The sequence below is a fragment of the Pagrus pagrus genome, assembly GCF_965226575.1.
Source record: "Pagrus pagrus genome assembly, chromosome: 15".
In the NCBI taxonomy this organism is placed as follows: Eukaryota; Metazoa; Chordata; class Actinopteri; order Spariformes; family Sparidae; genus Pagrus; species Pagrus pagrus.
Window position 1 is genome coordinate 14,970,921 of NC_140199.1, and position 12,871 is coordinate 14,983,791.

Here is a 12,871-nt window from a genome sequence, read left to right on the forward strand (position 1 = left end):
GCTACGACTCAGGAACAGATGGGGATATTGTGCATATTTCACATTTGGTTGGATACTGAAGTGGTGACAATGATCTTGGGTGTCCACCTCGAAACTGTGCCGATTGTAGAGATCTTCTGTGCTCCTGGGTTGGAGATGTGTGTAAAGCGTCCATGCTTTGCGATTTATAGCTCCTTTGCAGCAACGTCCATATTTAAAACAGTGTAGTCCACCACGACAGCAGACCATCAGTCCTCTGTACTCCTCTTTTAAAATAGTCTCTCAGCGGAGGCAGCGTGTTTCTCACTGGAATCATACATGTAAAAAAGGTGAAAACTTCCCTCAAAGTCTCCACTAGATATAGTATATTAGTCTGGACAGACATGGATGTAAACACTAACTCAATTGGCGCATGGAAGCAAACAACCTCAAGGCAGTGATCTTGAAATTAGTGATGTGTGTATTTAGGCATGTGTGTGTTTGCTGGGTCACTTTGTCCTTCTCTCACCTACATACATCACGCAGAGGTGTGTGTACTCAGCCATGTATTTGAGGGCATGTACTTGTGCCTCTGCTGATTTATGTTGTCTTATTTATTTCTTTCACGTGTGTGCAGGCTCATGTTTCCTTTAGAGGGCAACAATAGCTTCACACAGATGAGCTATTGCTTTGTTTACCTGCAGAGACATCCACAGCTAGTTTGCATTCTTTCAAGCCTGTGGCTTTGTTCACTCTGTGGTGACATGGCTGTCATGTCTTCCTATTTATACCGCTTGGCTCTCCCTTATGGATCTCTCCCACATCATGTAAAGAAATTACATTTTTTAATCTGAGTCACTGTCCGCCACGAGGGAAGAAGTTGAAGTTTTTGAACGTTAATGACTCGCTTAATGTGAAAATTGGGCTGATAAACGCCAGAGATTAGAAAAGTCAAGTGATTTCCATTTAATCAGTGGAATTTCTGAATTTCTGAAAAGAGGCTTTTTTTAGCTCAGACCGTTAGAGGTGACATTCAAGGTGCAAACTGCTGCTTAGCAACAATAACGCTGACAGCAGGGTTGTGTAAGACTGACGCACATCTGTCTAAGGCCTTGATGTAGCAATTTTGATGTCAGTTAACTTAATAGGAGTAACTGCAGTGCAAATGTTATTCATCAGTAGCACTAATTCAAGCCGTCCATCTCTGCTGAGCTGTTATGGTCGTCCAACTATTTTGGGATTCTCATGAAGTTCAAAAACAGTTTAACTGAAGCAGTTTAAATGAATCAGCGATCGGGGACTATACAGAGTGCAGACTAGCAGCTGTTTTAATCTCATTACCATAAGCATCGCCATCACCATTACTTGTGTCTTTTAATGGTCTGGCCCAGTTATTTCCAATCACATGTAGATGTACTTGTAATTGTTCAACTGTAAGAAAAATAGAAATTATTATATAACAAAAAAAAAACAAAACATATCAACATACACCGATCAGCTACAACATTAAAACCACTTACAGGTGACGTGAATAACATTGATCATCTCATCACAATGCAATGTTCTGCCGGGAAACCTTGGGTGCTGGCATTCATGTGAATGCCACTTGACATGCACCACCCATCCAAACACTGTTGTGGACCAAGTACACCCCCTCATCACAACAACACTACCTGATGGCAGTGGCCCCCCAGCAGGACAATGTGCCCTGACACAGTGCAAACACTGCTCAGGAACAGCCCCACCCCCCAACATACAGCACCCAGAGGATCCACTTTAAAACGCCCTGGTGCCAGACACCACAGGACACCCTCAGAGGTCTCAAGTCCATGTCTTGACAGGTCAGAGCTGTTTTGGCTGCACAAGGAGAACCTTCACAACATTAGGCAGGTCATAATGTTATGCCTGATCGGCATAGGCAGCCGTGGCTGAGAGTAATGGTTAAATGGTTGAAATAGTTAGAAACAGTTTAGATAGCTAAATGTAATGGGAGAATGGTTTGAATATTTAGCTCAAGGCATGAATATATAATAGAAACTGAATACTGGACATAAAAATGGCACCCAGTCACTTGCAAAGTTGCTCACTTAGCATATAAAGCAAAAAAAAAAAAGAAATTGTAGCTTCTGGGTTTGCCTCTGCGTCGTGTGGCCCGCTGCACATGCACATGCAGTCCCTGCCTGTAATTGTGTTTCTCCGAGGCTCTGTGATAGGTTTAAAAATATATAACCACAGATTAAAAATGGATTCTTAAAAGAGCAAAAATGTATGTTATATGCAGTTGGATATGTCCTGTCAGCAGTTTCACAGACGTCTTTAAATCTGTCAATACTGTATATGGTCGTCAATGGGGAAGATGCTTTTTGCTCCTGTCTTTGTACATCAATAGCTACCTCTCATAGGTAAATGTTGAAAGGTCAAGTTTCTGCCACTGCAAGAAGTAATTGTTTTCATTTTGACAATTTGTTTGTATGAACATAAATTTGGAAAAATATCTATAATGTAGTGTTGCTAAAACTCAACTTTACAATCAGTTGTAACGAACACATCTGGAACATGACCAGTGGTGTCGATGAAGGCAGACTTGAGCTGCAGACACATCAGATAAAAAAGATTAGGAGCAAACACTCTCGCCTTACAGTGATTCATATTTAAGCACTTTGTAGCCTCAGATTCTGCACTATAGATACACTCTTGCAGGCATTTGTTCCAGGAAGGTGTCTGAATAGCTGAACTGGGTGTGTAGTGAATGTTTTGGCTCAGTTATTCTGTGCGAGGCGTCCTGCTGCCCTGTAAGGTAACAGAATGGAGGGCAGATGAATGTCAGGGGGAGGAGGAGGAGGGGGAGGAAGGACGAATAAGCGAATGACTTAAAGCAACCTGTTACTATGGCATCACCTCAGTGCTATTACTAATTACCTCAATCACCCAGGAGGCTGCTGAGCCAAGAGCTTTATCACAAATCTAAATGTATTTAGCCTTTTGACCCGTTTAATTCCCATTCACTCAGATGCACACATCAGATTGAATTTCTGCTTTTTGTGATTTCTCCTCCGCTCACTCTCCATTTTGTTCCTTTTTTTTTCTGCTTACTCACGACATTCGGGCACGTTTAAGAGGATCAGCTTGTGGACACATACGGTGCTCTTCCTACTGCGGTGAGAAGGTGCTGTGTGAGCTCTTCTGCACATTGCGACCGTGCCGCAGAGCTGAGCTCCAGAAGCTTCATCGAGAAATCCTTTTAAGGGAAGGTTTGAGAGCGGCGATACCGAGGCAAACAGAGGGTGAACTGTAACAAATTCCTGTTTGTCATTTAATCTTGTATTCAGTTTAGGAGGGTGCCGTTTCAGTTGCCCGAATATTCCTGAACTTGAAATATTTTGTTACAGCGAATGACCCCGCACGAGAAAATTATTTAAACATGCAGACTTGCACTGGCTGTGAACCCTGCTGGAATACCTTACACACTTGCTTTTAGATTTGCTTCCTATGGGGTATTTTAGAGGACACACGTCGCGCTCACATGGACGTTTATCCCAGCCATGTACCAGCTGAAACTAATATCTATATAAAATCTATAAGTGAGCAGTATCACGTCTGACATTATTAAAACTATAATGTGTTCAATTACGTATTCCCGCACATCTCAAAGTCACTGAGGATATGGGCCAGATGAGGATCCCCTCACCCTATAAGCAGCACTTCCCTTGCTAAACAAATCCTCCGACACCTGCGTGATTGGGTGCTTTTAATATGGAACGTTTTCGAGGCTCTCCCAACATGCACCGCTTGTGAATGAGATAAATTGTCTGGGGGCAGGCGATGGGATCGTGTGGCGCGGCAGTCGAGTTGATCCACAGTGATTGACTGTAATGCTCCCTGTCAGACAGGCTCATGCAATGAGACTTAGCAGCTGGAGACAAATCAATTTCTCCTCCTAGCACCCCCTCCTCCCTCCCAACAAGCACACAATTCCTCCTCATCTAACTCTTTGCCTGTCCCTCCACTCCTGGCAGCGTCTGATGGCACATCCAGCAGACCATCGCACTGACCTTTGTCAGAAATCTGCTACGCCGTGCTGGACCACACGCCTCACACGCCTCTGTTTCGGCGATTAACTGACAGTCATCTGATGTGATGGCTGCAGATTTTTCATCTAAAGCAAAACTTCACTTTGAGAGAACGTTTCCCCTTCTCGCGTGAAATCTCCAACATCTGTTGAAAGTCACCACCAGCATTTCTCCCGAGCTGTCATCATTGATAATTGCAAAAAAGCAAATTCCCTTCATAGAAAGCGCCGTCTGAGACTCAAAATAAGATTTTATTACATACAGTGGATCTGCTTTTCACTGGTTATGGATGTTTTGAAAGAGCTTTTTTTAGACTGGGCTTTTGACAGGGAAATGGTTAGAATTAGTGGCTGATTATGCATGAACTATGAGATATGTGTATTCAAAAATGGTCCATGGAACATCTCTTTAAAATTATGAAATGACCCATCACCACTGAAATGAAGAATATGATGTTGCAACACATTCTCACTCCCAACTCGTCAAATACAGCAGCTTGGTCAGTGGAGTTAAACTTCCAACAGTGACGCTCTACCTATTCCTATATATGCAACGTCCAGTTAGACTTAAAAATATGTCATTGGGCTGTTATTAACGTTATGAAACTGCTGTGGTTTGTGTAAGTTTGTTAGGTTGAGGAAAACATTCTGTCAGGACATCAAGTCCTGTAAATAATGCAGTGGATTTTATGGATTAAATGTGATATGATGTGTTAATTAGTGAGCTGTGGACGCCTGTTGTTTACCCCTTGGCTAAACCTTTGCCCTTCACTGGAGCTATATGAATCAATACATCTAAGTTTAATCAATCAATCAATTAATTTTTATGTGTCACATGTAATCATATAAAGTACAATCACAGTGAAATGTAATTGTACCTCGTGTCACCTAGGGACCATCTGTCATCAGCACATCTGGGGACCATCCCTTGTCCCCAGCTGTGCTATGTATATCCTGGATCAGGTCCAGAGAGAGGGCAGTTCATCGCCACCAAACGGAGGACAGTGCATAAGCAGAGGAACAAGGGTGGGAGGGGAGGCACTGTGTAGCTGCTGGCTGAAAGGCACTTTAAGGTCTATTTATATCAGATGATTGCTGTTCCTAAACTCACTCAAAAGCACAACTCTGCATACACAGCCATTTTGTTAGAGTTTAAAGGCCGCCTTTAATAGAATGGCAAGCAAAAGTCTCTGTGTGTGTGCAAACTTTGTGTGTGCGTGTGCGTTCACAAAAGAGTGAGTGCATTGGCATGAATTTTAATGTGATGGAGCACCTTTTTGCATAAAAACAGGAAGGCATGTAGACTATAATTTGATCACACATCTTTTGCATGTGTTTCCTGGGCACAGGAGCTGCAGGAAACACGGGCAGGCTTTTCTACAGGGGATAAAGGGGAATGAGGGTGATACGCGCTGGGTGCTTTAACATCCACTAGTTCTTCTCATTTATGCTTATCTGGCTGACGGGTGTGTAAATGGCTTTCTGTTGAAGGAGAGTCCCCCGGGGGAACCGTTCCACTCAGAGACAGTGACAGGCTGGTAATGCCGCCACCCCCCACCCCCACCTTCGGCTCCCCTCCGACCAGCCAGCCACCCCTCGCTGACCAGACCAGACAAACATCTTGATTGTAATTGAATTTTTGGGACGGTCGCTCTGTGACGGAGGACAGATTGGGAGAGAGCGAAGGGATGGAAGGGAGGAAACTGGGGATGAAGATGGAGGAAGATGGAGTGGTGGAAAGGTTAGAGCAGTGACAGAGGTTGAGATTGAGCAGGAAGGAAGAGGAAATAGCATAGTGTTATAGAGGAAAGTGGGTGACAGTGCAGAGAGCGAGGACAAGGACAGTGCAGGGAGGGAGCTGCTGGGGATTAGCTTTGTTTCTGTGGTGAATCCTTAAGGCTCATGTGTGCTGTGATACTTCCCTGCGTACTTGTGTGTACCTGAAGAATTAAAAGCATATTCACAAGGCAGCAGATGATGGCACAATCATCCCAAAGCGACGTCGAAATACCTTCCAATTTTAGACTACTTGAGAATAACTAAAGGCAGCAATGCACAAGGGGGTTATAGTCGTGTTAATGTGAAGAGGATGGCAGAGAAAGCGGCAACAATGACTTATTAGCTTCTCTTCAAAACTTTCTGCCCTTGTTGTCGTCATTTGTTCAGAGTCTGCTGCTGACATTGCTTCGCATTCTGATGCACTGCCCTTATTGTTCATGTGTTTAATTGCATTTTGAGGACGTGCATTTTTAATTTCTGAGGACGCTCACAGCCAACGCTCTGAAGGAACGTATAATAGGCTGAGCGGCGATGATGCACTGACAAATGTGCAGTTAAGAGTCGAGCTGCACGATGTATATATATTTTTTGAATTGAAATTGCAATGTGCGCATGTTTAATGCTCACATTATCACCTTTTCCATGACTAACTTACAAGACATCTGTCTAATGTTGCACATTCAGTCAGATTCAATGGATACACAGTAACATGAATACATGGGAGATTGTTCCTTGAAAATGACCTGCAGGATCTGTATGCACACCACGCCACAGTCATTCCTGATCCATTTATCCAACAAAGCAGGGCCGACTTTGGTCGTAAATGCACTCCCCTGCAAAATTATTCTAGAATGATTAATTCTTTCAGAACAGAGCTTTTCAAGTTATGCGGATGAAATTCCTGTATTTTTTCAAATTGCAATTTATATCGCAGAAATCCTAAATCTGCATGTCATTTTTTCCAGTATGATTTAGTCCTAGTTAAAAGCACCTGTCAAGTTCAGCTGTTTACCAAGTGCACATCACCCAGAGATACTTTATACTGTACAAGTCAGTAAATTTGGCAAATATACGCATACATGTAAAAGGCACACTTTCATAAGCACTTACGCTCACAAATACACAGGTAATAGTGTTAAAGGAGACATAATTTGCTTTTTCGTTTTTCCTTTCCTTCAGTGTTTTATATGGGTTCGTGTGCACGCAAAGTCTGCACCAACAGAAGCTCTCTCTCACAGAAAGCACTGCTCCTGAAACACCTTATCAGTAGTCCCATCTTTAATTCAGTCACTTTGTGACATTACGCTACATTTGCTTAATTTATGCTCAGTGGCTAGTTTGGCACTAAGACCAATGAGATTCTCATGATGATGTATAAGGATGTTCGCATTGTCAAATGCGGCACTTAAGTCATGTAACAGCGAGACAGATGAAGACAGAGTCCCTTGCAATTAAAAGGTTAGTTAGTTGGTGGAGTGTTTGGGTCTGAAACTCATCAAGAAGGTTATTACTGGAAAGATGTGCAGTGAGTTGGCTGGCTACCACCTTTTTAACAGTTTCAACACGAAGGGGGAGATTTGGGATTGGTCTATAGTTGTTTTGGGTCTGTGGTCAAGGTTGGGTTAAGATTGTGACGCCAGTCCGCTGCATCATCCTTTTTTGAAGCGTGTAAGATGTCGGTCAAGCTTTCAATTGATCAAAAATGTAACAATTCACATTCAATCCGAGAGATGCGGTGATTGTCAAACTAACTTCAGCCTGCTGTCTGACGTGCAGTGCAGCTGTGAGTCATCCTGTCTTGTTAAAAATTGAAGATTTTCCCCACATAAACCAAAAAAGATCTTGTTAACTATATCTATGATAATCTCTCAATGCAAACAGTTTCACTATGAGCTTCACTTTGTTACTCTGACGATACAAAGGTATTGCTAATAGGGGAATACGATATGAATTGATAAATAAAAACAAGTCAGTTTTCTAACAGTACACTCCTCACTCACAGTGCATTTGAAAGCTTCATCCAAACAATCCACTGAGTGTTTGATGTTATTGGTGGATGCTCTGCTGCTGACAGGACAGACGGTTCTGACAACATTGACACCATAACAAAGGTCGGAGCCACTTTTGTTTGAAAGGGTCGACACTTCAGAAAGCGTTAATGTACGGGTGTGAGTGAGTGCACAGTTATCTGTATCAGTATCTTTTTAACCAACCACATCAACTTTATCAGTATCTGTACTCATTCATACTGTACAAAAGTACATTATCTCTAGTGGATACACCAAGCGCTTACCCGACCGTACTAATATATTGCAAGTATTGCAACAGCTTATGAAATCTTTAGCATGGTTTGTATGAGACAAGAGGAGAACATTGTTATTAAAAGCACACCTGCCTTCTTGAAAATGCTGCAGTTTGTTGGTTTGTCAATCGAGATAACTGCAGTCTGTGTGAAATGAGAAAAACGGTTCAAACTGGCATGAAGATATAACCACAAAATGGAACTTTCTACTAGACTTAACTGTCAGAAAATGTGCTTGGGAAGCAAAACTGGATGTGAATTCAGTGTCCCCCCTCTCCTCAAATCCAGGTTTCTCTTCACGTCTCCAGAGCTGTTAGGAACAGCAGATGCCGTAAATTGCAGCAATGAGCGCTGACAAGTTAATCACGCTTACATCGACAGAAAACAGATTTGTTTTCATAGTAAAATTTACACTTGGGTTTGGAGCTAAGAAAACAAACTGTAGGTGTGATAGCACCCCTAGAGCGTGATCACAGACACATTGACGAGCTCAGAAAATACAGATCGGTCTCCTGATTTTTTTAGGATGATAATATTTGAGGCAGGGAAAGGATGGCTGTCAGAGTTATTTGAGGTCAGCTGAGAACTTCACTCACGGCAAGTTTCTAATCTTATCCGTCGGTCTGTCTTGCGGTTATTATCTTTGTCCTATAACTATTTCTGAGCCACATTTTGACAGCGTGCTGTTGTAATCCAGATGTGAGATAAAGGATTTACAGATGCATGTCCACATCTAACATTCCTGTGCTTTCTCAATCTCCCTGTCCTCACAGATTTTATTTAGTCAGCGGTGGAGTGCCTCTCATCATCTGCGGGGTCACGGCAGCCGTCAATATAGACAACTATGGCAGCTGGGAGCAAACGCCGTAGTAAGTCTAAGATTTGTTTCTGCTGTCAAGGTTCAGTTACACCCTCCGTTGATGTGTTGCACCATTTAATACTTAAAAGTGTTTTTTCAGAAGGTGTTATTATTCAATTCGAGAAATAAACCTTCGTTTGATGTGTGTGTATACTGTACATAACATGTGGTTCTAGTAAGGTTTAATTGGAAAGATTTTAAAGGGTAACTCCGCCAGTTTTACACATTAAAGTGTGTTTACAGCTCTAGGGGAGAACTACTGCTTATATGAAAAAGTAGTATAAAGTCTTTTGTGGCTTAAGAGGAAACTACATGTAATCTGAAAAATTGCCTCCAGTGATGTCACTCAGTGGCTAAGTTGCATTGTGGGTAATATATGAACTTATGAGACTTAGTATATTGAAATGTATCCCGTTTACAGAGGGGATATTATCAGATTACATCAATTTTAGCCAAAAAAATGTTTATACTCCTTATTTCGATTATGCAGTAGTACTCACACTGCACACAAATTGGTGGAGTTACCCTTTAAAACAAGTTATCGAGACTGTACCATTCAGTGTTTCAGTTCTGCTGATTTTTCAAACAATGTGAACATAAATCTAAGGATTAAAAATGGTGTTCATGTGTGTTGCAGCTGCTGGATGGCATGGGAGCCCAGCCTGGGAGCCTTCTTTGGCCCTGTGGCCTTGATCATCCTGGTGACGTGCATCTACTTCCTCTGTACCTTCATCCAGCTGCGGCGACACCCCGAAAAGAAGTACGAGCTCAAGCAGCTGACGGAGGAGCAGCAGAGGCTAGCCGCCGTTGATGTGCCGACCCACTGCCACCAGGGAGCCGAGCCCGGGGCCCTGGCAGCCCAACCCAGCGGGAGCCACTGCCCGGCTGGCTGCCCAGGTGTTCCCATCAACCCCGCGCTGCTGGCCAATGAGCACTCCTTCAAGGCTCAGTTACGAACGGCGGCCTTCACCCTCTTCCTGTTCCTGGCTACCTGGACTTTCGGGGCGCTGGCCGTGTCTCAGGGCCACTTCCTGGACATGATCTTCAGCTGCCTCTACGGTGCCTTCTCCGTCACCCTTGGCCTCTTCATCCTCATCCATCACTGTGCCAAGCGTGATGATGTCTGGCACTGCTGGTGTTCCTGTTGTCCCGGACGAAACGCCAACGCCTGCTCTGGCGCCCATGGGCCCGCTCAAGCGCGGCCCAAGGTCAACGTGAATGGAGATACCCCTGGGCATGGCCATGGTCACAGCCACTGCCACCATGACTCACCATGTCAGGGTAAAGCAGTGATGAGCTGTGGCCATGGAAGTTTAGGTCACTGTAAACACGCCACCCTTCCGTCCTCACAAAATCACGTGGCATGTCTGGCACCTGTGACGCCGTGCTGCGCCGCCCTGCATAGCCAGCAGCTGATGGAAGAGGAGCCTGCCGCCACACACGTGCTGCTACACGCTGACCCTGAGGGTTACCGGCCGGGGATCCAGCTGCACCCCTGCCTAAAGAGCAGCACCAGGACTAAAGGCCGTCACTTCAGCCGGCGGGCAGGGGCCAGTGCATGCGGCGCAGGGGGTGAGAGGGAGTTCGCCTATCACATCCCCTCCAGCGTGGACGGAGGCAGCGTGCACAGCTCACACACTGACAGCCCCCACAGCACACACGAGCGCCACACCCACATCTGTCCACATCTGGCCCATGAAGGCCACCATGATGGGCATCACACATGCCACGCTGCTGCAGCCGCCACGCACGAGGCCCTGGCATGCCATAATCCCTGCCACAGGCACATCTGCTGTGCCAAGGCAGACCTTTTCCCTTCTCTGTGCCCGGCAGAGGCAGGCGACACGGGCGTCTTCCTGTGTGGCTGCGGCAAAGTGGCCGAGCAGGACCCGTGCGCAACACATCACCATCTGGAGATACACGCCCCACGCAGACAATCCTACCCCCAAAACCCACCTAATCAGAACGGGATTCTAAAGGGGGGCCTGCACGAAGGACTCCTGTACAGCTCGGACAGCACAGGGAATATACGCACTGGACCCTGGAAGAATGAAACTACTGTGTAGTGTGGGAAGGGAAAACAGGGGCGATGATCCCGCCAAAAAATAAACCCTCACCTCTCTTTCTAGGATTAAAACAAAAAAAAAAGAATTGAACAACATTTTAAACATCACAATCAGCGTGGGATATTTTTATTTTCATGTCCTCATGTTTTTATGTGTGCTGTTTTACTGTACAGAAATCTGATATCATGTGAACGCTCGACAAAGAGCGTCCATCCACAGAACAGAATCTCGTCAAACCCAGAAGAATTTGTGAAACGTGTGTCACATCATACCATCCGATGTAATTGAAGGTATCTCCACTGTTCCATATTACTACAGATCTCTATATATATACAAGAAAATGAATGGTTGTATGTATGAATATGTGTGTTAGTGCTCAAAAAGCAACACGCTGCAAGATTTTTTTACCGAATCTGAATCCATCAAATTAGTCTACGGCGACAGTGAACCTCCAGTACTTTAAAGAACTCTTGGCATCCATGTTTTAGACGACTAAACCAGCAATTTTAGACTTCATGGGTATTTTTGCCATTTTCAGTCAAGCAACTGTGAATATCTACTAGAGATTTTCTAAATAATATACAAAGATACTGTCGCTTGCCAGAGATGTGTGGATGCCAGTTAAAGTTGTGCAAATTCAAAGCGAGAGAAATTAAGCATCCTCTTCCAGGTTGGTATTGATCGTGCTGTCCGTATGATGTCTTCACTGTTGTGTTTCTTTTTTCTGGAGAGAAGTTCAATAACAGCAGCAGCGCGGCCATCGTGAATAGAGAGCTGATGTCATCAGAGTGCGGCTTTTATGAACACTGTGCCACACAGAGCCAGGTCCACACAGCGAGTTCATTGCCAAATGAGTGTGCAGATTTTTTTTTTTTTTTATTCACATGCTATCATTATGAAACCACTCTCGCTCCGAGGGAAAAAAGAGTGTGAATGTGATCATAGAAGAAACAATAAGCTGCTTTGGGAAACCTGCCTGTGACCGACGTCCTCTTATTTTCCTCTTATTAAAACTAATAAAACATGTCAGCCAACCTCACCCACTTTTAGCTTAAGCCACAAAATGGCAGAAATGAGTGCAGATGAAACCCCTTTATGTTTTATTAAGTTTTAATTTTTCTTACATGAAAGCCCCAAAGCATGTTGTACGTAGCCATGTTCAATACTTTTAACAGTGTAAATGAATGCTCGCCCGTGATCATATTATTTGCCTCGCCCCCGATACGACTGCTGCGGCCCGCCATGTATCATTTTTGTCACACTCTTGGATTAAGCCTCGTTCCCAACAAATACTGCATTATTTCCAACTGGTAATCTCCGTTTGACAAGACTTTAAGCTAAGGTTTATCCTCGGATCCAGTCCAGAAAATCGTAATGCTCTTGGTTCTGCTGTGGTAGATAACTTGTGCCAGGAGAGGCCAAGGTTGAAGTATGGATCGTTTTTTTTTTTTCTGTTACCGTGAAGGTCACATTCTCTTTGAAGAATTGCCACTCAAAAAAAAAGAAACAGAGAAAAAGAGGCTGTGTATCGACTGAGAAGCTCTTGTTTGTTTTATGAATGATGATATTGAGTATGATACTCCAGACGAAACCAGTCATACGTTTCATCAGAAAAGCCAAACTGAAAAAAAAAAAAGATGTACACCTAAGCAGCGCATATAATCTCACAGCGAACCCTGCTCTCGGCATGCACACCATCTCTTTATCCATCTTGTGCACTCTTGTCTGTGTATATAGAATCAGTTTCTGATGAATTATTTTATATGAGATTTAAGATATTTAAGAATAAAATAAGTCTATATGTAAAGAAAGTTGTATGGGGAAAAAAAAAACTGACC

General features: G+C 43.8%; 1 protein-coding gene across 1 annotated transcript in view; it reads left to right on the forward strand.

Moving 5' to 3' along the window:
• The window catches only part of adgra1b (adhesion G protein-coupled receptor A1b), a 173,498-nt gene extending 160,958 nt beyond the window's left edge, over nucleotides 1–12,540 (forward strand). Inside the window, exons 18-19 of the mRNA XM_084376205.1 lie at nucleotides 8,882–8,977; nucleotides 9,605–12,540. Coding sequence (XP_084232331.1) covers nucleotides 8,882–8,977; nucleotides 9,605–11,033 — 1,525 coding nt within the window. The 3' untranslated portion in view covers nucleotides 11,034–12,540. The remainder of the gene's footprint in view (nucleotides 1–8,881; nucleotides 8,978–9,604) is intronic.
• Nucleotides 12,541–12,871: the final 331 nt, after the last annotated feature.